The following is a 27645-nucleotide window of genomic DNA, read 5'->3' on the forward strand; positions in this document are numbered from 1 at the left end:
GTGCAACAACTGAGAAGGCCATCTGCCTTCTTCTCAGTAACTCTTGCTTCTTGGAATGAGGGACCCAGTAGAAGGTTCTTGGAGGGGGACCTCAGAGTCCAGGTGTTGCGATGGGGAAGGAGACACTCCTTCAGGTATACATGGCTGAGGCTGTTAAGGGTTTTCAAGGTCAGCACCAACACTTTGAATCGTGCTCAGAAATGTACCGGGAGGCAGTGAAGACCCTTTAGGACCGATGTTACATTGTCTCGGTGGCCACTCCCAGGCACCAGTCTAGCTGCCGTGTTGTGGATTAGTTGTAGTCCCTGAATCTCCTTCAAGGGTAACTCCATGTAAAGCACATTGTAGTAGTCCAAGCTGAAGATCACCGGGGCCTGCACCACTCTGGGGGAGACAGTCTGCAGGCAGGTAGGGTCTCAGCCAGTATCTGAAAAAAATAATACATATTTATGAGAAGAGAGATGGTTTGGGCAAATGACTCTTGATGAGAATCAAAAATGCAAGTCTAGGAGAAACTAAGAACATGGAAGGATATGACTGAGGTTTTGGCTTTGGACTGGACATGGACACTGATGCTAGATAGTCAGAAGGGAGATGAGTGGTCTCAGGAAAATTAAAGTTGTCAGACTCGGACATAAAGAGAACTTGGCTAAAGTTTTGTGCCATCTACAGAATATCGGTCTGCATGTGATAATGGCCTCGTGTAGGCATTTTCTCGTTTCTATGCCAACAATTCAATAACACATATGATTCTTGATAAAAGTAATTTGAAAGCATAGAAAGTTGTCTCCTATTCAGAAATAGCTGCACCTGGGCAGAATCCGTCTCTCTGGAAATGCCTTTACTGCTTTGCATGTGTCAGTTTATATTGAGCTCTCGTACTGTTTCCTTCAGATTTTTTCCCTGTATTTCGCACTCTGATCCTTGAAGTAAAATCTCCTTTTATTATACTGTTCCTGATGTCTTCCTGTATGGTCTTAATAACTGACAAGCCCCTCACCCATCTAGAATCTGTATGATTGTTGCCTGCAGCCAGACATCTCAGTGTGATTAATCCTAAACCATCAGACCCTATATTAAAATCCTGCACAACAAACAACAAAAAAGGCCTTCTCCACCCCACCCCTCAATGAGGTTGCGTCAGGTAAAAGAAATTGAGGAGGATTAGAAGAGTAATTTTATGTGACACAATATAAATCCATATTCTGGTGCCAAAAATAAATTCCTGATGTGAATATGTGCTCAGAGGAATCCTGGGCCTTAGTTCTGAATTACGCATTGGAATTACACATTGCAGAAATCAGCTCTAGGCATGCTTTGAGTATCTGTTTGGCTGATGTGAAAACAGGATGCTGGACTACATTAGCCTCATTCATCCCAACACAGGTGCAGGGCTCATGTGATGTTCTATGGTGCCCCTCCCCATAGTCATTATTTTGTACCAGGCTCTGGTTTAACTAGAAGCTTGAGTAAAGCAAAGTAGGCCCTGAGAGTCTAATAGTGATAGAAGGAGCAGAGTTGAGAATTTCTCTTAACTGGCAGCTCCCATTTTTGCTTGCTTGACCCACCTACTATATCCAGCAGCACAGGTGATAATGGTTGGGGTCCAAAAGGGACGCCCAGTGCCCAGAATGAAGAAATGGCACCTAGTGGTCAGCAGCAGAACAAGCACTTTAATGCAGAGTCAAACAGCAATAAGAGAAGGGGAGAGAAAATGGCTCTCTCCTCCCCTTAAAAAGGTATGTGGCAAAAGTTTTTTTAAAAAAGTAAAAAGTGGTAAAGGTATGAATATTTACAATAGGTGGTCATGTATCCAAAGAACGTGAAATGGATCCAATTCCAAGTTACTGGGTCAGATAAACAAAAACAAGACATGGCATGTTCACACCTGATGAAAACTCATTCAGCACAAAGGAGGAAGAATGGTGGGCAGTTTAGTGTGGTCCTCCATTGGATATCTTGCTACAGCGATAAGGAGTGATGTCACAAGCACACGTGGCGTCACAAGCACGCACTGGGCACCCATAATGTTGGGTGGAACTCAGCACGCTTGATTTTTAACTCCCCTTTTGGATTTTTATGTTTTGAACAGCCCTGGGATCTTCAATGGACAATTGCCCTGCTGCAATTGTCCATAGAAGCATTTTTTCCTTTCCAACAATATCTCTAGCTCTTGGAATGTATTTGTTGAGCTGGAGAGACAGCTAGGGGATGTTGATGGTGTATGAACCATGCCCTGGGGCACCACTGACTGAGCTGGCACAGGTGGTCTCTGGCATAGTTTTGGAGGGCCATACCCATGCAGAACTTGCCATTGGGCCCAATTAGGACTTAAGGGCTTCCATGACAATAACTGGATTTACTCAAATGGGCACACACTTGAATTCAAGATTGGGATGCTGCAGTGCACTCTCTCCGGGTCTTTTACTGAGAGTTTCGGTACTTTTGTTGGTTTTTTGAATTCATTGTATAGGTCCAACATTTGCTTAAAAACCTCCAGGGAACGAGAGCACACAACCTCCAGAGGGAGACGTTCCACTGTCAAACAGTTTTTACTGTCAGAAAGTTTATCCGTATGTCTAGTTGGAATCTTGTTTCCTGCAACTTGAAGCCATTGGTTATCACTCCTCCTTTGGAGGTAGGAAAATGGCATGTAGGGAAAGTTCTGCTCTCATCTCCAGCTTGTGGGCTTCCCTTTGTGTCAACTGGTTGGCCATTGTGAGAACAGGATGCTGGACTTTGTGGGCCTTTGGCCTGATGCAACCTCAGGGCTCTTTTCATGTCAGTCAGGTTCTGCCAACATCACCTTTACCCTTGATGATCCATGGCACCCCATTGAGTAAACATGTTTTCTCCTGCTCTGCACCTGCTCCTATCAAGTTTCAGGGGAGATCTTTCTTCCCTTTACAATCATCAGAATCACAGTGAGCTATTTTTATTCTTTCCTGAGTCCAAGTAGCCCCCTCTTGAATATTGCCTTTGGGACCAATAAGGTAAATATCACAATTAAGGGCAGCAGGAAGTTTTTTATTCCACTGTGCCAGAAAAGTTGGATCTATAAGATATATATTGTGTCACAAAATCTAGGGGGGCAAGATATAGAGCAGGTGAAGTGGGAAGCTACATTTGTCAATTTACTGCAATCTCTGATTTGCATGAATTTGGGGCTTATTAAGACCAGCAGCTAGTACTGGGTGGAACAGTTACAAGGAAAGCGTAGCAGGTAGACCCAGAATGATAACACTGCTTGTGTTGCTGCCCCTTGCAACCAGTGGGATGCAGCAGAGGACAAAATGCCCACTGAATCCAATCAAGGAGCTAAAATTAGCTGCGAATTTTTACCGGCTAGCAGACCACCTCATTAGTGGAGTCACATTTTCAGGATTCTTTAATGCTCAATTTCCTTTCACCTTTTCCAGCACCCCTGTCAGCACACTTGACTCGTAAGCAATGATGCATTGATATATTTCTGCTTCCTACCTAGTCTCCATTTCCCGTGATACACTTGTTTTCTGATACCCTTGAAATTTTTCATTTCATTTCATTTATTTAAAGAGTTCTATGCTTCTGTTCAGATGGTGACTAGGAAAACCCAACCAGAAATTATTATTACTCTTATTGGTGAAAAGCCATGTTGCAACACATCTTATAATATGTTTTAAGTAATGAGTAGTAGATTTAGCATGTACTGTTCTCCAAAGCATAACTTGTTTTCTAAAGGGTTGGAAGTGCTTTGGGATGTGTTCAAGTTGCAAGTTTTCTATAGTAAATAAAATGTGAACACATTTCTTTCCCCCATGCACAACAAAATCTATGCAATTGCAAATCGTAAATGTTGACTGTGCTTTATCATTTACAATGCAGCCTGGGAGTCAATTTGGCTCAAGGGACTTTTGGTAGGTCACCAGAAATGAGGCTGATTTGTGTTCTAGTCTTTCCTCCACACTCCTCCCTTGCAAAAATACTGTAGACACAGGTACAGGTAGACCTCTGTCTCTCTTTCCTCTACTTCCTCACCTATTTTCCTAGCTGCTTTTATATGAAAAGGAATGACTTTCATTTTCACTTAATTGAGGCTGACTGTGTGACACACTTTTTCGCAGCTGGGTGGATAAGAAAAACTCACATGTTATTTCCTTCTACTTTGCTGTTCGGGATATTAATCACAACCCCAGGATCTTATCCAACATCACCCTTGGCTATAGCATCTATGATACCTATTCTGAGGGAAGACTGACTTCTGACTCCATGACAGACCTGCTTGCTGGTGGGAAAATCAATATTCCAAACTACCACTGTGGGAAGCAGAAAAGGCTGCTAGCTGTTCTGGAAAAGAGTGAATTTGACATCTCCACACACATTGCAAGCATATTGGGCATCTACAAGATCCCACAGGTAATCAATGGATCCAAGTGAAACACATCTGGCAACATTAGCCACCTGGTTGTTTTTCTTACCATCTGTCTGTTTTGAAAGACAATAGCGTGTGTCTCTGGAATGAAGTGAAACCACTGTGTTAGCAGCATCAAAGTGACCTCCACAGTGCACAAGCCTAGGCAGTGGGTACGGAGGTCCAGGGCTGCCCAGACAACAAGACCTCCCTCTCAGCCTCACTGCTGTGCTCCAGAAGAAGAGCAATGCATTTGGCACAAGCTTGGCTGCAGGAGTTGCTGGAAGGAGGCAAGCAAAGCACCACTCAGCTGACTTAGGATTTGTGCAGGGTTTACTCCTTAGCCTTTTCTTCTCCCAGATGTTGGAGGGTATGAAGGGATATGGAACTCCCTTGCAGTTGAGGACAGACAGGCCCCTTCCTTCCTTCCTTCCTTCCTTCCTTCCTTCCTTCCTTCCTTCCTTTCTTTCTTTCTTTCTTTCTTTCTTTCTTTCTTTCTTCAAATGCTCTTTTGAATTCCAAAAAAGCGTACATTCAGAAAAAGAAAAATACATATCCCCACATGATTAGCTTCTTTCATTATAAATAACTTTTATAACGACTTCCCATCGGCCCATTGCAGATCCTAAATGCTTTTAACCTGTCACACTTTTTTTTTAATCATTCCAAATGAATCTCCATTATTTTGTTTTCCTATGATTTCCTACATTTCTGCAGCAGTCACTGCAGACCTACCAGTGAATTCATATTTTTATGGTGCTCAATCAGATATTTTCTATACAAGTTCTATTCTCTCCTAAATGTTTGTTCCATGTGGTCTCTTAGTTTCCCCGTCATTCGTGCCAACTCTGCATGCTCCAGCCATTTCGCTTGCCACTCCAGTTTGATCGGGATTGAGTCTCCCTTCCAGTTTCTGGCTATTAACAGTTAAATACCAGCGATAGAGCATTTTCATAAAATTTTCTTTCAAGGTACAGCATGCAGTAAACCTCAGATCTGTCACGGCTTAAAATTAGCCGCTGTTTCTTTAATACCAAAGTCAGCATGAATCAGAGGCCTTCAATGAATCAGCAAAGCCTACATGACTCATGAACCTTTCACCTACAAATATCTGTATATATAGAGTGGTCATTGATTGTGTATGGTGGAGGGTTGCTTGAATGGCAGAAAGTTGGCTGAGTTTGGTGTATGCATAAAGCTGTTAGTCATGGTTGGAGGAGACTTCTTTTAAGAATAAAAGCAGCATTCTGCAAAGTACTCTTTCTCAAGGACTCTTTGTGCTGACTAGGGTCTGAGGACCAGGCAAGGAAGGTCAGAACTCGTTCCTTTTCAAATACTGACAAGATCTTCCTTCCACAATCCTTCCATGCTTCCATAGGGATATTAGATCCAAATTCTTAGGCCCATTTGACCATCCTACTGACTTTCTAAAGCCTACAGAAAACTTTTATTTTCTTTGCTTGCAGCAGGCATTTTAATTGAAGTTTGATTATTGAGTTTTACCTTCTTGATCATTTTTTATTGACTCTTTCTTAACTGCATAGAGAATTTTGCCATTAATCGGTATAAGAAATGCTTGAACTTTTAAAAAATGTTGTTTAAATTTAAAAAAAAAACCAGTGATGTTTGAATAAATCTGTCGGCATCTTTCACAAAGAAGTATCCAGTCTTAATCCTGAAATACAAGCCACAATTCTCTCTTTTTTACCAGCTCAGTTATGGCTTTGCTCTTACTGATAAATTCCAGTCCCCTTTTGTCTACCGCATGACACCAAACCAAGAAACGCAGTACCAGGGGATGGTCCAACTCCTCCTGCATTTCAGGTGGACGTGGGTCGGCCTCTTTGCTCCAGACAATGACAATGGAGAAAGCTTCCTGCATACCTTGACACCTCTAATGAACAAAAGGGAAATTTGTGTTGCCTTCACACAAAGCGTACAACGAGAAACTTGGCTATGGATACCCCATGAAGCACCTGCCCTGTGGAGACAAGTCAATGTATTTGTTTACTTTGCAGACTCTCAAAGTGGACTTTACATAATCCTAGAGGTTGAGTCCTTACTTGAAAGGATACAAACTGGGGGGAAAGTCTGGATAACCACAGCTTTTCATAACAAAATGTTGTTACATGATATTGACTGCTTCCGGTATGCCCATGGCTCTTTGTCCTTTGTAATGAAGACCAAAAAAAGGATGAAGAAGGACTACTATGGGCCAATGTCCTTGGCTAGTCAACAGTATTCAGAAGAAGCATTTGATTGTTCATATTCCAAGCATGCCTTGTCTGTGAGGGGTATGACCAAATGCAGAGCGAAGGATAATGTGAAGATGCTGCCCCAGGAAGAGATTGAAAGAATCCAGTCCCAAGACAGCTATGTGAACTACTTGAGTATCCAAGCTGCGGCTCAAGCTTTAAATGACGCATATTCATCCAAGTCAAAGAGGATGTCGATTGTGGGTGGAGGCAGCTTGGATCTTCAAAAGCTACAGCCATGGCAGGTAATAATCTAGCATGGTCAGATGAATCCACGCGAGAGATAAGAGATTAGCATGCAGAGGAAACATGAAACCATGTTTATAATGCAGCCCTGCTTACTCATTCCTGGATTTCCCCCCATCATTCTAGTTTCATCGTTTCTTGAAAGAAGTCCAGTTCTACTCTAATACTTCAGCAGATGGACAGTACCTGGATGAGAATGGAGCACTGGCCGTTGACTTTGATATCGTGAATTGGGTGCTGTTTCCTAATAACTCTCATGATAGAGTGAAAATTGGGAGAATAGAGAGACTAAAGTCCTCAAATCTGAAGTTCACCATTAACCCAGAAGCAATTGTGTGGCCCAAGCGATTTAAGAAGGTAGGAAAAATTGGATCTGTCATTTTATTAACTATGAAATCTGCTATGCTCTTAATAACATTTTGAACAGTACATATGAGGCTTTGACTGCAATCTTGTGGATGCTTCCTTGAAGCATTCAAAGCCTGCCAAGGAGTCCAGTTTGCTTTGTTGTTTCTTTAAATACTTCCCATTCATCTTTCCCATTCATCTTTAAAGTCACAGTTATCCTTGTCCTGTAGTTTATGTGTCAATTTTGCCAGTTCTGCATAGTCCATCAGTTTCTCTTGCCATAGTTCTTTGGTCGGGGTTTCCTCGTTCTTCCATCCTTAAGACTCTCGCCACTGTTGTCGCATACATGAAGATATTTTTCAACTTCCTTGGCAGACCTTTTCCTACAGTCCCTAACAGAAATACTTCAGGTTTCTTAACAAAAGTTAGATAGAACATTTTCTTCAATTCATTGTATATCATTTCAATTTTTTAAAATTTCATTACAATCCCACCACATATGGTAAAATGTCCCCTCCTTTTCCTTACACTTCCAACACATATTTGAGCTAGTTTTATACATTTTTTCTAACTGCACTGTAGTCATATACCATCTATACATCATCTTCATATAATTTTCTTTTAGCAAAGAACAATCTGTAAATTTGAAATCAATTTTCCATTTGTTGTTTAGTCCGACTCTTCGTGACCCCATGGACCAGAGCACGCCAGGCACACCTGTCTTCCACTGCCTCCCGCAGTTTGGTCAAACTCATGTTTGTAGCTTTGAGAACACTGTCGAACCATCTCGTCCTCTGTCATCCCCTTCTCCTTGTGCCCTCAATCTTTCCCAACATCAGGGTCTTTTCCAGGGAGTCTTCTCTTCTCATGATGTGGCCAAAGTATTGGAGCCTCAGCTTCACGATCTGTCCTTCCAGTGAGCACTCAGGACTGATTTCCTTCAGAATGGATAGGTTTGATCTTCTTGCAGTCCATGGGACTCTCAAGAGTCTCCTCCAGCACCATAATGGGCACCATCTTATGCCCATTTGATCATGACTAATTTTACCTCTTTGTCTTTCATCTCCCATTTTCCCAGTATGCTGTATGCGGCCTTCAATAGTTTCACTTTCCCTTCGATCACTTCTATTTGAAACCTAGATCTTGTATAGCTGAATCCTTTCTTGCTGTCTTCCTTATGTTTCGTATAATTGTCGATAATGCAACTAACTCTGAAAATGAACTTTGATCTATGATGAGATCTCTTAATTTCCATTTTCCATCATGGTCCTTTAATAAGTCAACATATGTGAGCCATTTTCCTTTTTTCCCAAATGGTTTGAGCAGTAATGCTTCATGTGGTGAAAGCCACCACGGGGTCTTTTGTTCCAATAGGTCTTTGTATCTCTCTCATACTCTCATTAATGATTTCCTGATTATATGGTTGTAAAAACTTCTATGAACCTTCCCTTTCCCATACCATAAGTATGCGTGCCAGCTGAATCTGTTGTCATGTCCTTCTAGTTCTAATGCCTCTTGCTTGTCCAATCTCATCCAGTCCCTGATCCATACCAAACAAGCGGATTCGTAATACAATTTAAGGTCTGGGAGGGCAAACCCACCTCTATCTTTTACATCTGTAAGTATTTTATGTTTTATCCTTGGCCTTTTGCCCCCCCCCCCCCCCGATAAATCTTAAAATCTCTTTCTGCCATTTTTTAAAGCATTCATCTTTCAGGATGACTGATATTGATTGAAAAAGAAATAGCATTTTTGGCAACACATTCATTTTAATCGCTGATATTTTTCCTAACATTGAGAGATTCATTCTGCTCCATATTTCTACATTTCTTTTTACCTCGAGCCAAATTTTTTCATAGTTATTTTTAAATAGGTTTATATTTCTTGATGTTAACTAAATCCCTAAATATTTAACTTTTTTATGTACTTCAATCTCAAGGTTTTGTTCTAATTTGGTTCTTTCTTCTTCCTTCATGTTTTTAACTAATAATTTAGTTTTATTCCTTTTTTTTTTTTGCATTTTAAAATTTTATTGAGTTCGATTAAATATACATTATATACATATATATTCGAGTTTCGGCATTTCTTATCATTTTGGGCTTCCTTCAGCGATGTTGACATTCATTCGTATTTGAGTCTTAGAATCACATCCCATCCTTTCATATTGCCATTCGTACCTCCTTTTTTACATTGTTTCAATTAAACAATACTTGTTAGCTCTTTACAAAGCCTCTTTAAATGCCACTAACGTTGTATTTACAAAACATTTGTTCTCCAGATAACCCACGAATTTCCCCCAGTCTTCAATAAAGTTTTGATCTTTTAAGTATCTTATTTTCCCTGTCAGTTTGTCCAGCTTGGCGTATTCTGTTAATTTTACTCTCCACTCTACCACCATTGGGATTTCTTCCTGCTTCCATCTCTGAGCTAACACAATTCTGGCTGCCGTGACCGCGTACTGGAAGAGTTTGTAATCCTTTCTCCTAATATCCTTTCTCCTAATATCCTTTCCCATAATGCAAAGTAAGAAAGCTTCTGGTTTTTTGACAAAAGTTTAGCCTAACATCTTTTTCAGTTCATTGTATACTTCCTCCCAGAAACTTTTAACTTTCTTGCATTCCCACCATAGATGGTAAAATGTCCCTTCCTTTTGTTTGCATTTCCAACATTTGTTGTCTACCTTATACATCTTGGCCAATTTCACGGGTGTCATATACCACCTGTATTGCATTTTCATCACATTTTCCCTGAGTGACATACAGGCCGTAAATTTTATATTCACTCTCCAAAGCTTTTCCCAGTCTTCCATTTGAATATTATACCCGAAATCCCTCGCCCACTGTACCATCACTGACTTCACCTCCTCATCCTTCGTGTGCCACTCCAAAAGTATTTTATACATTTTAGAGAGGTTTTTATGTTCACTGTTTATTATCTCTTTTTGAAATATTGATTCTTTTTCCTCATAGCCCCTTTCCTTCACCTCTGCTTTAAACATCTCATTTATCTGGAAGTAGTGGAGCCACCCTGTAGTTTTATTCCTATTTAACTTAAATCCTGCAACTTCCTCAAATTTCTGAATCTTTTCTATTACTTTAGGGAGTGACGTTTTGGGTTCTCCCACTGTTATCACTAAATCATCTGCATATGCTTTTAACTTGAACTCACTTTCCCCAGTTTTTACACCTATAATCTCTTTTTCTGCTCTTATATTTCTGGCAAGTACTTCCAGTACCAGGATGAATAGTAATGGTGATAATGGGCATCCTTGTCTTATTCCTTTTTGAATCTTACAATCGTCCGTTATCACCTGATTTATAATTAATTCCGCTTTTTGCTCTGAATAAATTTCTGCTATTCCTTTTAAAAATTTAGAACCACATCTAATTTGTTCTAAAAACTTTGTCAGGAATTTCCAAGAAATATTATCGAAGGCTTTTTCAGCATTTATAAACATCATTGCCGCTTTCCTTTCATTTTTAGCCTCCAGGTATTCTATTATATACAAAATATTTCTTATATTCTCCTTCATTTGTCTACCTGGTAAAAACCCTGCTTGATCTTGATGTATATATTCATTTAGTATTTTTTTTAGTCTATTGGCTAATATATTTGCAAACAATTCCATTTCAGTGTTAAAGGGGGGGGGGGTCAGAAGAACCTAAAAGGTTTCTCTGCCGGCAGCTCTGCAAAAAATCAAAGAAAAAATGTAACTGCCCAAAATATGGTCTGGGGTCACCTGAGGTTATTGGAAGCAAATATCTCCTCTCCGGGATCCTTCCAAAATTCTATTATCTGTGTCCCAAGGCACAAATACACCTTTCACTTTCTCCTTAGTGCTCAGTTTTCTCTTCATGCCTAGACGGTGCCTCGTTCAAGATGCACAGAAAGTTGTCTCCCTGGATATTCCAGAAAAGTTCAGGAAGGGAAGCCGCCCTGCTGCTATGATTGCTCTCCCTGCTCTGAAGGGACCATCTCCACTCAGGAAGGTAGGAGAGGATCTCAGAGAGAATGGCCTTTGATGGGAGGATGGGGCAAATATTTGAGCGACTGCAAACATGATGTTAGTAATGGCTAGTTCCATCACCTGTCAGGTGGGCACCATTGGCATTCTCAGAGAACAATGGAGACATTCATGGTGAGTTCCGGCACTGTCAGGTGTGGACAGTCCTCCCCTCCCTTTGGTAACTGCACAGATAAGAATGAATGAACCGTTTATAATTTATACTCTTTTTATTCCGTCACCTGGCTGGAAGCACAGATCCACATCCCTCCACAAGGAGAGCAGTTGGCTACTCTAAATCCTCCCCCTTCTACCCTGCACAACATCCTGGTGCCAACAAGAAGTTCCTCCTGCTCTCTGCATCCTTTGTTCTCTAATACGTATGGACTTCTTAGTTTGTGGGGAGGGGGGTTCCCCACACTCTCCTATGACATCCTTGCTCGCTGTTCCCTCCCTTCTGTTCTCTTTCCATTATCTCATAGCTAGGTAACTCTGTTCTAATCTGTAAAGTGTTTGTGTCTCTCCCTCTTCAGAGAGGAGCTGATCTGCCTGAGAATGCATTCCCCAATCCTCTGATTCTGACCAATCGCTGACAGGCACCTATTTTTCTAGAAAATAACACTGGAAATAAAATAAAATAAAATAAAATAAAATAAAATAAAATAAAATAAAATAAAATAAAATAAAATAAAATAAAATAAAATAAAAAGTAGCACCTTAGAGACCAACTAAGTTTGTTCTAGGCCTGAGGTTTGGTGTGCATGCACACTTCTTCAGATACTCTGAAACAGAAGTCACCAGACCCTTATATATAGTGGTAGAGTGGGGTTGGGTATTTCTCAGAAGGGTACTAGGGCATGGCTGATTAGCTCAGTGGGTAAACCTGTTGAAGACTGATAACGACTGCAATTAGTCATACAGGAAAAAAGCAAGGGAAAGTATGCAGGTGACCAAAAATAGTTTAGCATGTGTAATGAGATATGAATCCATTGTGTCTATTCAGACTAGGTTTCTCCATAGTTTTTCCTTCTGAGAAATCACCAAATGCTGTCAGCAAATTTCAGGTGTGTGACTGATGTTAGGATACTGAAGGGTGTTTTCCTTTCTGCAGATGCTGATGAATGCACCAGATGTCCAGAAGATCAGCATCCAAATGAGGATAGACATCAATGTATCCCCAAAATATTTACCTTCCTGTCTTATGGGGAAAGTTTGGGGAGCCTCCTGGCTTCCCTTGCTCTCTCCTTATCCTTAACCACAGGCTTTGTGTTAGGAATCTTCACTAAATACAAAGAAACTCCAATAGTCAAAGCCAACAACAGAGACCTCTCCTACATCCTCCTCATCTCTCTACTGCTCTCCTTTTTGTCCTCCTTCCTCTTCATTGGAAAGCCAAGGAACGTGACCTGTCTTCTCCGTCAAACAGCCTTCTGCATCATCTTCTCAGCTGCTGTCTCTTCTGTCTTGGCAAAAACCATCACTGTGGTCCTGGCCTTCCTGGCCACTAAGCCAGGGAACAAGGTGAGGAGATGGCTGGGGAAGAGTTTGGCCCACTCCATTGTCATTTCCTGCTCCAGTGTCCAAGTTCTCATCTGCACCATCTGGCTGGGGATCTCTCCTCCATTCCCAGACTTTGACCTCAGCTCCCAGCTTGGAGAGATCATTGTCCAATGCAACGAAGGGTCTGTGGCCATGTTTTATGGTTCTCTTGGCTACATGGGCTTCCTGGCTGCCATCTGCTTCACAGTGGCTTTCTTAGCAAGGAATCTGCCTGGGGCCTTCAATGAAGCCAAGCTGATCACCTTCAGCATGCTGGTCTTCTGCAGTGTTTGGGTGTCCTTTGTGCCCACCTACCTGAGCACCAAGGGGAAATTCATGGTAGCTGTGCAGATCTTCTCTATCTTGGCCTCCAGTGCTGGGCTCCTGGGCTGCATCTTCATTCCCAAATGCTACATTATTATATTGAGGCCTGATCTGAACACAAAGGAGCACCTGACAACAAAAAACTAAATATGACATTTGATCCTTAGTTCTAGGGATATCATAAAATTGTACAGTTGGAAGTCCCAGCCACAATCTCAACTGGAGTTAAACTGTTCATGACCCATAGCAGGATTTCATAAGCTGCTTAAGAAGTTTCAAACTGAATTACTAAAGTACTTAGCTAAATTAGAAGAAAATGATATTGAACTGGGTACATAGGGATATCTTTAAAAGTTGTATGGGATTCTGATAATACAACTAATACCACTACTACTTCAAATAATAATAATAGTAATAATTTATTTCTCCAACCACTCTGGGAGGCTTACAGTACATATTGAAACATAATAAAACATGGAACTTCCTGATACAGAGTTGCTTTCAGATGCCTTCTAAAAGTTATGTAATTCTTTATCTTGTTGACATGGGGCGGGGTGTTCCACAGTGAATGTGACACAACTGAGAAGGCACTCTGCTTGCTTCCCTGTAACCTCACTTCTCGCTGTGAGGGAACCACCAGAAGGCCCTCGTAGCTAAATCTCTGTGTCCAGAAACGTACTAGGAGCATTCTCAGAAACGTACTGGGAGCCCGTGAAGATCCTTTAGGACTAATGTTACACGGTTTGGGCGGCGACTCCCAATCAACCAGTCTAGCTGCCGCATTGTGGATTGGTTGTAGTCCCTGAATCTCCTTCAAGGGTAGCCCCACGTAAAGTACAATGTAGTAGTCCAAGTGGGAGACAACCAGGGCCTGCACCACTCTGGGGAGACGTTCTGCGGGCAGGTAGGGTCTCAGCCGGTATCTACAAAGTTGATACACATTTACAAATAGTTTATGAGAAGTGAGATGGTTTGGGCAGAAGGCTCTTGATGAGGATCAAAAATGCAAGGCTAGGAAAAACACAGAACATGGAAGGACATGACTAAAGTTTTGGTTTTGGACCGGACATGGACATGGACATTGTTTTTAGATAGTAAGAAAGGAGATGGCTAAAGTTTTGTTTCATCTAGAGAATATCGGTATGCATGTGATAATGGCCTCATGTATGCATTTTCTCATTTCTTTGCCAACAATTTAATATCACAAATGATGCTTGATTTTCAATGCTAACAATTTCAAAGTATAGCACCAAGTGTATTTAAGTCAAGCGATTGTCTGCTCTCCAGATTGTCTGCTCTCCAGAAATAGCTGTAGGAATTTTCTCGTTTCTATGCCAACAATTTAATAACACATATGATTCTTGATAAAAGTAATTTGAAAGCATAGAAAGTTGTCTGCTATTCAGAAATAGCTGCACCTGGGCAGAATCCGTCTCTCTGGAAATACCTTTGCTGCTTTGCATGTGTCAATTTATACTGATCTCTCGTGCTGGTTCCTTCAGATTTCTTCCCTGTATTTCAGACTCTTATTCTTGAAGTAAAATCTCCTTTTATGACATTATTTCTGGTGTCTTTCTGTATAGTCTTAATAACTGACAAGCCCCTCATCTGTCTAGAATCTGTACGATTGCTGCCCGCAGTCAGACATCTCAGTTTGATTAATCTCACACCATTAGAGGGGTGACCGTAAATTAAAATCCTGCACAACAGACAACAAAAAGGCCTTCTCCACCATATCCCTCAATGAGGTTGCTCAGTAAGGATAAATTGATGAGAATTAGGAGTGTAATTTTGTGTGACTACAATATAATCCCAAATTCTGGTGCTAAAAATAAATTCCTGATGTGAGTATGTGCTCAGAGGAATCCTGGACCTTAGTTCTGAATTACACATTGGGAGACTGCTGCAGAAATCAGCTCCAGTGTGCTTACAGGCAAGCTTTGAGTATCTGTTTGGCTGATGTGAAAACAGGATGCTGGACTATATTAGCCTTATTCATCCTAACACAGGTGCAGGACTCATGTGATGTTCTTATGATGCTCCCCCATAGTTGTCATTATTTTGCACCAGGCTCTGGTTTAACTAGAAGCTTGAGTAAAGCAAGGTAGACCCTGAGTGTCTAATAGTGATAGAAGGGGCAGAGTTGAGAATTTCATCTTAACTGAGAGCTCCCATTATTGCTGGCTTGGTCTACTCACTTTATCCAGAAGCAGAGTTGTTAATGGATGAGGTGCAAAAGGGATGGCACCTAGTGGTCAGCAGCAGCAGAAGAAGCTTAATGCAGAACCAAACAGCAATAAGAGAAGGGGAGAGAAAAGGGGTCTCTCCTCCCCTTAAAGAACCAGCGTGGTAAGGGTATGAATATTTACAATAGGTGGTCATGTGTCCAATGAACGTGAAATGGATCCAATTCCAAGTTACTGGGTCAGATAAACAAAAACAAGACATGGCATGTTCACACCTGATGAAAACCCATTCAGCACAAGGGAGGAAGAATTGTGGGACGTTTAGGGTGGTCCAACATTGGAGATGTCAGACCTGCCTTTTGCAGCGAAGATGTGACATCACAAACACACATGACATGACAAGTACACACTTTTGTTGTTGTGTAGTCATTTAGTTGTGTCCGACTCTTCATGACACCATGGACCAGAGCACGCCAGGCCCTCCTGTCTTCCACTGCCTCCCGCAGTTTGGTCAAACTCATGCTGGTAGCTTCGAGAACACTGTCCAACCATCTCGTCCTTCGTCGTCCCCTTCTCCTTGTGCCCTCCATCTTTCCCAGCATCAGGGTCTTTTCCAGGGAGTCTTCTCTTCTCATGAGGTGGCCAAAGTCTTGGAGCCTCAGCTTCAGGATCTGTCCTTCCAGGGAGCACTCAGGGCTGATTTCCTTAAGAATAGATAGGTTTGATCTTCTTGCAGTCCATGGGACTCTCAAGAGTCTCCTCCAACACCATAATTCAAAAGCATCAATTCTTCGGTGATCAGCCTTCTTTATGGAAGTACACACTGGGCACCCATAATATTGGGTAGAACTCAGTGCGCCTGATTGGAATTCCCCTTTTGAACAGCCCTGGGATCTTCTATGGACAATTGCCATAGATGTCACAAAACTTAACCAAGTTCTCTTTATCTACAAGTCTGACAACTTTAATTTTCTGAGACCATTTGTCTCTTATCTGACTATGTAAAATCAATGTCCATGTCCAGTCCAAAACCAAAACTTCAGTCATGTCCTTCCATGTCCTAGTTTTCTCCTAGTCTTGCATTTTTCATCCTCATCAAGAATCATCTGCCAAATTCATCTCTCTTCTCATAAACTATTTGTAAATGTGTATGAACTTTTTAAGATACTGACTGAGACCCTAACTGCCCACAGTCTCCCCAGAGGGGTTCAAGCCCTGGTTATTTTCCGCTTGGACTACTACAATGTGCTTTACATGGGGCTACCCTTGAAGGTGACTCGGAAACTACAACTAATCCACAATGCGGCAGCTAGACTAGTTGATTGGGAGTGGCCGCCAAGACCATATAGCATCGGTCCTAAAGGATCTTCAGAGGTTCTTAGCACATTGCTGAGCACAATTCAAAGTGTTGGTGCTAACTGGCCTCTGCCATGTATACCTGAAGGAACATCTACACTCAAACAAAAAATTCCTTCCAGTAGCACCTTAAAGACCAACTAAGTTAGTTCTAGGTATGAGCTTTCGTGTGCATGCACACTTCTTCAGATACACTGAAACAGAAGTCACCAGACCCTTCTATATAGTGAGAAGGTGGGGAGGGGTATTACTCAGAAGGGTGGTGGGAATGGGTGATTGGCAGATAGCTGTGATGAGCCTGTTGACGACTCTTAACGACTGCAATAGGTCTTACAGGAAAAAGCAAGGGGTGAGAAGGTGAAAAATGGCTTTGTCATGTATAATGAGATAAGAATCCAATGTCTTTGTTCAGACCAGGTCTCTCCATGGTTTTAAGTTTGGTAATAAGTTGCAATTCAGCAGCTTCTCTTTCCAGTCTATTTCTGAAATTCCTTTGTAATAGAACAGCTACTTTGAGATCTTGTATAGAATGTCCTGGGAGATTGAAGTGTTCTCCTACTGGTTTCTCTGTCTTGTGATTCCTGATGTCAGATTTATGTCCGTTTATCCTTTGGCGTAAGGTTTGGCCTGTTTGTCCAATATAGAGAGCTGAAGGACACTGTTGGCATTTGATGGCATACACAATGTTAGACGATGAGCAATTAAATAGTCCCGAGATGGTATGTGTGGTGATGTTGGGGCCAGTAATGGTGTCCGGGTGTATGTGGCAGACCAACACGGCTACCTATCTGTAACATCTACACTCAGACATTCTGCCTGGACACTGAGGTCCCCCTTTGAGGGCCTTTTGCTAGTTCCCTCACTGCAACAAGTGAAGTTACAGGGAACCAGGGCAGGGAAGAAGAGGAGAGTTTGGATTTGATATCCCGCTTTATCACTACCCTAAGGAGTCTCAAAGCGGCTAACATTCTCCTTTTCCTTCCTCCCCCACAACAAACACTCTGTGAGGTGAGCGGGGCTGAGAGACTTCAGAGAAGTGTGACTAGCCCAAGGTCACCCAGCAGCTGCATGTGGAGGAGCAGGGAAGCGAACCCGGTTCACCAGATTATGAGTCCACCACTCTTAAACACTATGTTATCGCTCCTCCTTTGGAGGTAGAAAAATGGCACCTCCAGCTTGTGGGCTTCCCTTTGTGCCAACTGGTTGGCCAGTGTGAGAACAGGATGCAGGTCATTGTGGGCCTTTGGCCTAATCCAACATCAAGGCTCTTCTGATGTCAATCATGTTTTGCCAAAGTCACCTTTACCCTTCATGATCCGTGGCAGCCTGTTGAGTAAACATGTTTTCTCCTGCCCTGCACCTGCTCCCATAAAGTTGCAGGGGACAACTTTATTCCCTTAACAATAATCACAATCACAGTGACCTATTTTTATTCTTTCCTGAGTCCAAGTAGCCCCCACCTCACCTGTTGAATATTGCCTTTGGGACCAATAAGGTAAATATCGCAATTAAGGGCAGCAGGAAGTTTTTTATTCAATGGTGCCTGAAAGGTTGGATGTATTATATATATATATATATAGTGATACAAATCCTTGGGGCCAAGACATAGAGCAGGTGAAGTGGGAAGCTACATCTGTGTGATGCTGCCTTCTAGATCAGAAATTTTGACTGACTGGCTTTCCAGGAAAGACGCCCTCGGTCCAGTTTACCTCAAGGAGCATCTTCACCCCCATCGTTTGCCCAGACACTGAGGTCCAGCACTGAGTGCCTTCTGGCGGTTCCCTCGCTGCAAGAAGCCAAGTTACAGGGAACCAGGCAGAGAGCCTTCTCGGTAGTGGCACCCACCCTGAGGAATGCCCTCCCACCAGATGTCAAAGAGAAAAAGAACTACCAGACTTTTAGAAGACATCTGAAGGCAGCCCTGTTTAGGGAAGCTTTTAATGTTTAACAGACTATTATATTTTAATATTTTGTTGGAAGCTGCCCAGAGCGGCTGGGGAAACCCAGCCAGATAGGCAGGGTATAAATAATATAGTAGTAGTAGTAGTAGTAGTAGTATCCTTATTAAGACCAGCAGCTAATGTTTGGTAGAACAGCTACAAGGAAAGCATAGCAGGTAGACCCAGAATGATAACACTGCTTGTGTTGCTGCCTCTTGCAACCAATGGGATGCAGCAGAGGGCAAAATGCCCTCTGAATCCAATCAAGGAGGAAATATTGACTGCAAATTTTTACTGGCTAGCAGACCACCTCATTAGCGGAGTCACATTTTCAGGATTTTTTAACGATCAACCTCCTTTCACCTTTTTCAGCATCCCCATCAGCAGACTTGACTCATAAGCAATGATGCATTGATTTTCCATTTTTCCATTTTCCGTGATACACTTGTTTTCTGATATCCTTGAAAAATTTCATTTCACTTCATTTCAGTTCATTTATTTCATTTAGTTAACAGGTTTTATGTTTCCGTGCAGATGCTGGCTAGGGAAACCTAACCAGAAGGGTGGGGGGGGTATAAATAAATTATTATTATTAGTGAAAAACCATGTTGCAACATAGCTTATAATGTGTTTTAAGTAATTATTGGTATTTTTGACATGTACTGCTCTCCAAAGCATAACTTGCTTTCTAAAGGGTTGGAAGTGCTTTGGGATGTGTTTGGGTTGCAAGTTTTCTGTAGTAAATAAAATGTGAACACATTTCTTTCCCCCATGCACTACAAAATCTATGCAGCTGCAAATTGTAAATGTCAACTGTGCTTAGTCATTTGCAATGCAGCCTGGGGGTCAATTTGGCTCAAGGGACTTTTGGTAAGTCACCAGAAATGAGGCTGATTTGTGTTCTGGTCTTTCCTCCATCCTCCTCCCTTGCAAAAATACTGCAGACACAGGTACAGATAGACCTATGTCTCTCTTTGCTCTACTTTGACCTCTTTTCATAGTTGCTTTGATTAATACAAAAAAGAATGTGACTTTTTCACAGCTGGGTGGATAGGAAGAACTCGCACGTTATTTCCTTCTCCCTTGCTGTTTGGGATATTAATCACAACCCCAGCCTCTTACCCAACATCACCCTGGGCTACAGCATCTATGATACCTGTTCTGAGGGAAGACTGACATCTGACTCCATGACAGACCTGCTTGCTGGTGGGAAAATCAATATTCCAAACTACCACTGTGGGAAACAGAAAAGGCTGCTAGCTGTTCTGGAAAAGAGTGAATTTGACATCTCCACACACATTGCAAGCATGTTGGGCATCTACAAGATCCCACAGGTAATCAGTTGGCCCAAGTGAAACACACCTGGAAACATTAGCCACCTGGTTGTTGTTGTTGTTGTTGTTGTTGTTGGCATCTGTCATTGAAAGACAATGGAATGAGCCTCTGGGATGTAGTCAAACCACTGTGTTGGCAGTATCAAAGTGACCTCCACGGTGCACAAGCCTAGGCAGTGGGTACGGAGGTCCTGGGTTGCCAAGACGACAAGACCTCCCTCTCAGCCTCACCGCTGTGCTCCAAAGGAAAGCAGAGCAATGCATTTGGCACAAGCTTGTCTGCAGGAGTTGCTGGAAGGAGGCAAGCAAAGCACCACTCAGCTGACTTAGGATTTGTGCAGGGTTTACTCCTTCGCCTTTTCTTCACCCAGATGTTGGAGGGTATGAAGGGTGATGGAACTCCCTTGCAGTTGAGGACAGACAGGCCCCTTTCCTGTTGTCTTTCTTTTATTCTTTCATTCTTTCTTCAAATGCTCTTTTGAATTCCAAAAGAAAGCGTACATTCAGAAATAGAATAATACATATTCCAGCATGATTAGCTGCTTTCATTATAAATAACTTCTAATATGACTTCCCATCAGCCCATCCTGGATCCTAAATGCTTTTAACATGTCACACATTTCATTATCAGTCCAAATCAATCTCTATTATTTTGTTTTCCTATGATTTTCCTCATTTTTGCAGCAGTCACTGCAGACCTGCCAATGAATTCATTGGTGCCAACTCTCCAGCCATTTTGCTTGCCACTCCAGTTTGGTCAGGATTGAGTCTCCCTTCCAATTTCTGGCTATTAGCATCCTTGCTGCAACTGTGGCATATAAAAATATTTTCCTCACATTTTGGGGGATGTCGGTGCCCATTATCCCTAGTAGGAAGGCTTCAGGGTTTTTTTTGTAAAGGATATCTTAAATATCTTTTTTAATTCGTTATGTATTCTCTCCCAAAATTCCTTTACTTTTCTCTACTTCCACCACATATGTAACATAAATATTTCTTTCAAGGTATAGCACACAGTAAACCTCAGATCTTCCTTCCACAATCTATCCCATTCTTCCATAGGGATATTATATCCAAAATCTTGGGACCATTTGACCATCCTATTGTCTTTATATGGCCTACTGAAAACTTTTCTTCTCCTGCAACAGGCATTTTAATTGAAGTTTGATTATAGAGTTTTACCATCTGGATTGTTTTTCTGAAAAACAAGCCATCATTCTCTTTCTCTTCTTTTTCCAGCTCAGTTATGGCTTTGCTCTTACTGATAAATTCCAGTCCCCTTTTGTTTACCGCATGACACCAAACCAAGAAATGCAGTACCAGGGGATGGTCCAACTCCTCCTGCATTTCAGGTGGACGTGGGTCGGCCTCTTTGCTCCAGACAATGACAATGGAGAAAGCTTCCTGAGTACCTTGACACCTCTAATGAACAAAAGGGAAATTTGTGTTGCCTTCGCACAAAGAGTACAACGAGAAACTTGGCTATGGATACCCCATGAAGCACCTGCCCTGTGGAGACAAGTCAATGTATTTGTTTACTTTGCAGACTCTCAAAGTGGACTTTTCATAATCCTAGAGGTTGAGTCCTTACTTGAAAGGATACAAACTGGGGGGAAAGTCTGGATAACCACAGTTTTTCATAACAAAATGTTGTTACATGATATTAACTGCTTCCGGTATGCCCATGGCTCTTTGTCCTTTGTAATGAAGACCAAAAAAAGGATGAAGAAGGACTACTATGGGCCAATGTCCTTGGCTAGTCAGCGGTATTCAGAAGAAGCATTTGATTGTTCCTATTCAAAGCATGCCTTGTCTGTGAGGGGTATGACCAAATGCAGAGAGAAGGATAATGTGAAGATGCTGCCCCAGGAAGAGATTGAAAGAATTCAGTCCCAAGACAGCTATGTGAATTACCTGAGTATCCAAACTGTGGCTCAAGCTTTAAATGCCGCATATTCATCCAGGTCAAAGAGGTCGTTGATTTTGGGTGGAAGCAACTTGGAACTTCAAAAGCTACCGCCATGGCAGGTAATAATCTAGCATGGTCAGATTAATCCAGGCAAGAGATACTTTAGTTCTTATTCAGAGAAGATTAGGATGTAGAGAGAACATGAAACCATGTTACATAATTCAGCCCTGCTTACTCATTGCTGGATTTTCCTCTGTCATTCTAGCTTCATCGTTTCTTGAAAGAAGTCCAGTTCTACTCTAATACTTCAGCTGATGGGCAGTACTTGGATGAGAATGGGGCAATGGCCGTTGACTTTGATATCGTGAATTGGGTGCTCTTTCCTAATAATTCTCACGATAGAGTGAAAATTGGGAGAATAGAGAGACTAAAGTCCTCAAATCTGAAGTTCACCATTAACCCAGAAGCAATTGTGTGGCCCAAGCGATTTAAGAAAGTAGGAAAAATTGGATCTGCCATTTTATTATCTATGACATCTGCTATGCTCTAGTAACATTTTGAATAGTACATATGAGGCTTTGTCTGCAATCTCGTGGATGCTTCCTTGGAGCTAAGTCCCACTGAGTTTAGTGGAACCTGCTCTTGAGTAAATATGTATAAAATTTCAAATAAATAGGAAAATCTCCAAAGCAGAGCAGAACACATTTCCCTGGCTTGGTTGTTGTTGTTGTTTAGTCGTTTAGTCCTGTCCGACTCTTCATGACCCCATGGACCACAGCGCACCAGGCACTCCTGTCTTCCACTGCCTCCCGCAGTTTGGTCAAACTCATGCTTGTAGTTTCGAGAACACTGTCCAACCATTTCGTCCTCTGTCGTCCCCTTCTCCTTGTGCCTTCAGTCTTTCCCAACATCAGGGTCTTTTCCAGGGAGTCTTCTCTTCTCATGAGATGGCCATAGTATTGGAGCCTCAGTTTCACAATCTGTCCTTCCAGTGAGCACTCAGGGATGATTTTCTTAAGAATGGAGAGGTTTGATCTTCTTGCAGTCCATGGGACTCTCAAGAGTCTCCTCCAACACCATAATTCAAAAGCAGAAATTCTTTGGCCATCAGCCTTCTTTATGGTCCAGCTCTCACTTCCATACATCACTATTGGGAAAACTATACAGACCTTTGTTGGCAAGGTGATGTCTCTACTTTTTAAGATGTTGTCTAGGTTTGCCATCGCTTTTCTCCCAAGGAGCAGGCGTCTTTTAATTTCATGACTGCTGTCACCATCTGCAGTGATCATGGAGCCCAAGAAAGTAAAATCTCTCACTGCCTCCATTTCTTCCCCTTCTGTTTGCCAGGAGGTGATGGGCCCAGTGGCCATGATCTTCGTTTTTTTGATGTTCAGCTTCAAACCATATTTTGCACTCTCCTCTTTCACCCTCATTAAAAGGTTCTTTAATTCCTCCTCACTTTCTGCCATCAAGGTTGTGTCATCTGCATATCTGAGGTTGATCTTTCTTCCAGCAATCTTAATTCCAGTTTGGGATTCATCCAGCCCAGCCTTTCACATGATGAATTCTGCATATAAGTTAAATAAGCAGGGAGACAATATACAGCCTTGTCGTACTCCCAATTTTCAACAAGTCAGTTTTTCCATACCCAGTTCTAACTGTAGCGTCTTGTCCTTGGTGCCCTCTAAATATTGTGGACTACAACTCCCATGCACCCCAGACAGCATCATGCAAAGATATCTGAGGGGCACCAGGTTGGGTAAGGCTGGAGTATCGTTGGCAGATGTGATGGCAACAGATGGAGGACTTGTTTTATTGCTGATGTTCATATGACGGTTTATGCCATGCTCCTGTTTCTTGTTAACTGTTAATCTACTATTGCAATTTGTAATACTATTGTAGCTTAGAAATGTGAGATTTCAATGTTAAGGGCGGGGGCAGAAGTAGACCCAAAAGGTTTCTCTGCCATGCAGCTCTGCAAAAAAACACAAAAAAATGTAACTGCCCAAAATATGGTCTGGGGTCACCTGAGGTTATTGGAAGCAAATATCTCCTCTCTGGGATCCTTCCAAAATTCTATTATCTGTGTCCCAAGGCATAAATGCACCTATCACTTTCTCCTTAATGCTCAATTTTCTCTTCATGCCTAGATGGTGCCTCGTTCAAGATGCACAGAAAGTTGTCTCCCTGGATATTCCAGAAAAGTTCAGGAAGGGAAGCCGCCCTGCTGCTATGATTGTTCTCCCTGCTCAGAAGAGACCATCTCCACTCAGGAAGGTAGGAGAGGAACTCGGAGAGAATGACCTTTGATGGGAGGGTGGGGGAAATATTTGAGCCACTGCAAACATGATGTTAGTAATGGCTAGTTCCGTCATCTGTCAGGTGGAGACCATTGGCATTCTCAGAGAACAATGGAGGCATTCATGATGAGTTCAAACACTGTCAGGTGTGGACAGTCCTCCCCTCCCTTTGGTAACTTCACAAATAAGAATAAATGAGAAGTTTATAATTTATACTCTTTTTATTCCGTCACCTGGCTGGAAGCACAGATCCACATCCCTCCACAAGGAGAGCAGTTGGCTACTCTAAATCCTCCCCCTTCTACCCCACACAACATCCTGGCGCCAACAAGAAGTTCCTCCTGCTCTCTGCATCCTTTGTTTTCTAATACGTATGGACTTCTTAGTTTGTGGGGAGGGGGGTCCCCCACACTCTCCTATGACATCCTTGCTCGCTGTTCCCTCCCTTCTGTTCTCTTTCCATTATCTCATAGCTAGGTAACTCTGTTCTAATCTGTGCAGTGTTTGTGTCTCTCCCTCTTCAGAGAGGAGCTGATCTGCCTGAGAATGCATTCCCCAATCCTCTGATTCAGACCATTCGCTGACAGGCACCTCTTTTTCTACAAAATAGCACTGGAAATAAGGAAAGGAAAGGAAAATATAGTCTAGTAGCACCTTAGAGACCAACTAAGTTTGTTCTATGTCTGCGCTACTCTGAAACAGAAGTCACCAGACCCTTATACAGTGGTACCTCAGATTAAGTACTTAATTTGTTCTGGAGGTCCGTACTTAACCTGAAACTGTTCTTAACCTGAAGCACCACTTTAGCTAATGGGGCCTCCCGCTGCCACCACACCGCCGGAGCACAATTTCTGTTCTCATCCTGAAGCAAAGTTCTTAACCTGAAGCACTATTTCTGGGTTAGCAGAGTCTGTAACCTGAAGCGTATGTAACCTGAGGTACCACTGTATACAGTGGGAGGGTGGGGTGGGGTATTTCTCAGAAGGGTACTAGGGGATGGGTGATTAGCTCAGTGGGTATGGTAAATATACTGAAGACTGATAACGACTGCAATTAGTCATAAAGGAACAAAGCAATGGATAGTATGCAGATGACCAAAAATAGCTTTCGCATGTGTAATGAGACATGAATCCAATGTCTCTATTCAGACCAGGTCTCTCCATTGTTTTCCCACCCCTAAGAAAACTTAAGGATATAAGAAAGGACTTGCTGCAGAGAAAGAACAGCCCTCCCACCCCCTATGTGATCTCCAGCAAATAGTATTCAAAGGCATTCAAAGGACACCTCCAATGTTGCAGGGAGCACGTGTCAATGAATCCGGTCCTGGGGACCTTCTTGATGAGTGAGGGGAAAGTGAGCAAGAGTGCCAGGGTGTATTGGGTTCACCAAACCTGTGGCTTCAGGAGGGTTCGTGCCCTGCCATGGAGTCAGTCAGCAATAGGGCCAGAGAGACAATTTCTGAGAGGTCCCAGCAGATCAGGAAAGGAGATAGTGCCACACAATAATACTACGCCAACTTCCTCGGAGGAATCATGGAACACTAATGTAATACTTTATTTTGGAAATTGTTATTCTAGCTTCCATTTATTATAAATAAAGTTGGGGTTTAACACATCTGCTTCTCAATACAGTGGTTACAATCAGGTTACATACACTTCTGGTTACATACACCTCAGGTTACAGACTCTGCTAACCCAGAAATAGTGCTTCAGGTTAAGAACTTTGCTACTGGATAAGAACAGAAATCATGCTCTAGGAGCGCAGCGGCAGCAGGAGGCCCCTTAAGCTAAAGTGGTGCTTCAGGTTAAGAACAGTTTCAGGTTAAAAACAAACTTCCGGAACAAATTAAGTACTTAACCAGAGGTACCACAGTATTCAAACATAACAAGAAGCTGCCATTATACTGAGTCAATCTATTGATCCATTTAACCCACAGTTGTCTAATCCAGGGGTTCATTATTTTTTCCTGGTCTTTGCACTAGACGTTAATTTTTCGCGGTGAATAATAGCAGTTGGGTGCTGCTGCCAACCTGTCAATCACCAAATGCAATAGTGCTGTCAGCAAATTTCAGGTGTGTGACTGATCTTAGGATACCGAAGTGTGTTTTTCTCTATGCAGATGCTAATGAATGCACCAGATGTCCAGAAGATCAGCATCCAAATGAGGATAGACATCAATGTATCCCCAAAATATCTACCTTCCTGTCCTATGGGGAAAGTCTGGGGAGCCTCCTGGCTTCCCTTGCTCTCTCCTTATCCTTAACCACAGGATTTGTCTTAGGAATCTTCACTAAATACAAAGAAACTCCAATAGTCAAAGCCAACAACAGAGACCTCTCCTACATCCTCCTCATCTCTCTACTGCTCTCCTTTTTGTCCTCCTTCCTCTTCATTGGAAAGCCAAGGAACGTGACCTGTCTTCTCCGTCAAACAGCCTTCTGCATCATCTTCTCAGCTGCTGTCTCTTCTGTCTTGGCAAAAACCATCACTGTGGTTCTGGCCTTCCTGGCCACTAAGCCAGGGAACAGGGTGAGGAGATGGCTGGGGAAGAGTTTGGCCCACTCCATTGTCATTTCCTGCTCCAGTGTGCAAGTTCTCATCTGCACCATCTGGCTGGGGATCTCTCCTCCATTCCCAGACTTTGACCTCAGTTCCCAGCTTGGAGAGATCATTGTCCAATGCAATGAAGGGTCTGTTGCCATGTTTTATTGTTCTCTTGGCTACATGGGCTTCCTGGCTGCCATCTGCTTCACAGTGGCTTTCTTAGCAAGGAATCTGCCTGGGGCCTTCAATGAAGCCAAGCTGATCACCTTCAGCATGCTGGTCTTCTGCAGTGTTTGGGTGTCCTTTGTGCCCACCTACCTGAGCACCAAGGGGAAATTCATGGTAGCCGTTCAGATCTTCTCTATCTTGGCCTCCAGTGCTGGGCTCCTGGGCTGCATCTTCATTCCCAAATGCTACATTATTATATTGAGGCCTGATTTGAACACAAAGGAGCACCTGACAACAAAATGACATCCTTAGCTCTACGGATATCATAAAATTGTAGAGGTAGAAGTCCCCGCCACAATCTCAACTGGAGTAAAACTGCTCATTACCCATAGTAGGATTCCATAAGCTGCTTAAGAAGTTGCAAACTGAATTACTAAAGTACAAAATGTACTTAGCAAAATTAGAAGAAAATGATATTAAACTGGGTACATAGGGATATCTTTAAAAGTCGTATGGGATTCTGATAGTACAACTAATACCACTACTACGTCTAATAATAATAATAATAATAATAATAATAATAATAATAATAATTTATTTATTTCTCCAGCCACTCTGGGCGGCTTACAGTACATATTGAATCAATAAATCAATCTTTATTACGGTCCAGAGACCCAACAAATCATTAACAAATCAATACACAATTCATACAGCCTACCTCCAGGTTAATCAAGCATTGTGTTTAGAATATAGGGCTCATTTGAATATAGCTGCCTCATTTTAAAAGGAGCCCATGGATCAAAACT

At 42.2% G+C, this 27645-nt stretch overlaps 4 protein-coding genes across 4 annotated transcripts in view; all 4 read left to right on the top strand.

Annotated features, from left to right (window-relative positions):
- The window catches only part of LOC310837486 (uncharacterized protein), a 147376-nt gene that overhangs the window by 108728 nt on the left and 11003 nt on the right, over positions 1 to 27645 (top strand). The window lies entirely within an intron of this gene.
- The window catches only part of LOC310837507 (uncharacterized protein), a 147363-nt gene that overhangs the window by 68075 nt on the left and 51643 nt on the right, over positions 1 to 27645 (top strand). The gene's annotated exons all lie outside the window — the stretch shown is intronic.
- On the top strand, positions 1879 to 13323 carry LOC310836063 (vomeronasal type-2 receptor 26-like; the record flags this gene model as incomplete). Its single annotated transcript, XM_083720991.1, has 6 exons — positions 1879 to 1925; positions 4104 to 4395; positions 6102 to 6890; positions 7018 to 7248; positions 11102 to 11228; positions 12354 to 13323. The coding sequence occupies 6 exons, from the start codon at positions 1879 to 1881 to the stop codon at positions 13250 to 13252; spliced, it is 2385 nt and encodes a 794-aa protein (XP_083577117.1). The 3' UTR covers positions 13253 to 13323.
- On the top strand, positions 19420 to 27142 carry LOC310836074 (vomeronasal type-2 receptor 26-like; the record flags this gene model as incomplete). Its single annotated transcript, XM_083720999.1, has 6 exons — positions 19420 to 19457; positions 19630 to 19921; positions 21158 to 21946; positions 22093 to 22323; positions 23978 to 24104; positions 26247 to 27142. The coding sequence occupies 6 exons, from the start codon at positions 19420 to 19422 to the stop codon at positions 27140 to 27142; spliced, it is 2373 nt and encodes a 790-aa protein (XP_083577125.1).

The sequence above is a fragment of the Podarcis gaigeae genome (assembly GCF_964106915.1).
Source record: "Podarcis gaigeae genome assembly, chromosome: 2".
NCBI lineage: Eukaryota > Metazoa > Chordata > Lepidosauria > Squamata > Lacertidae > Podarcis > Podarcis gaigeae.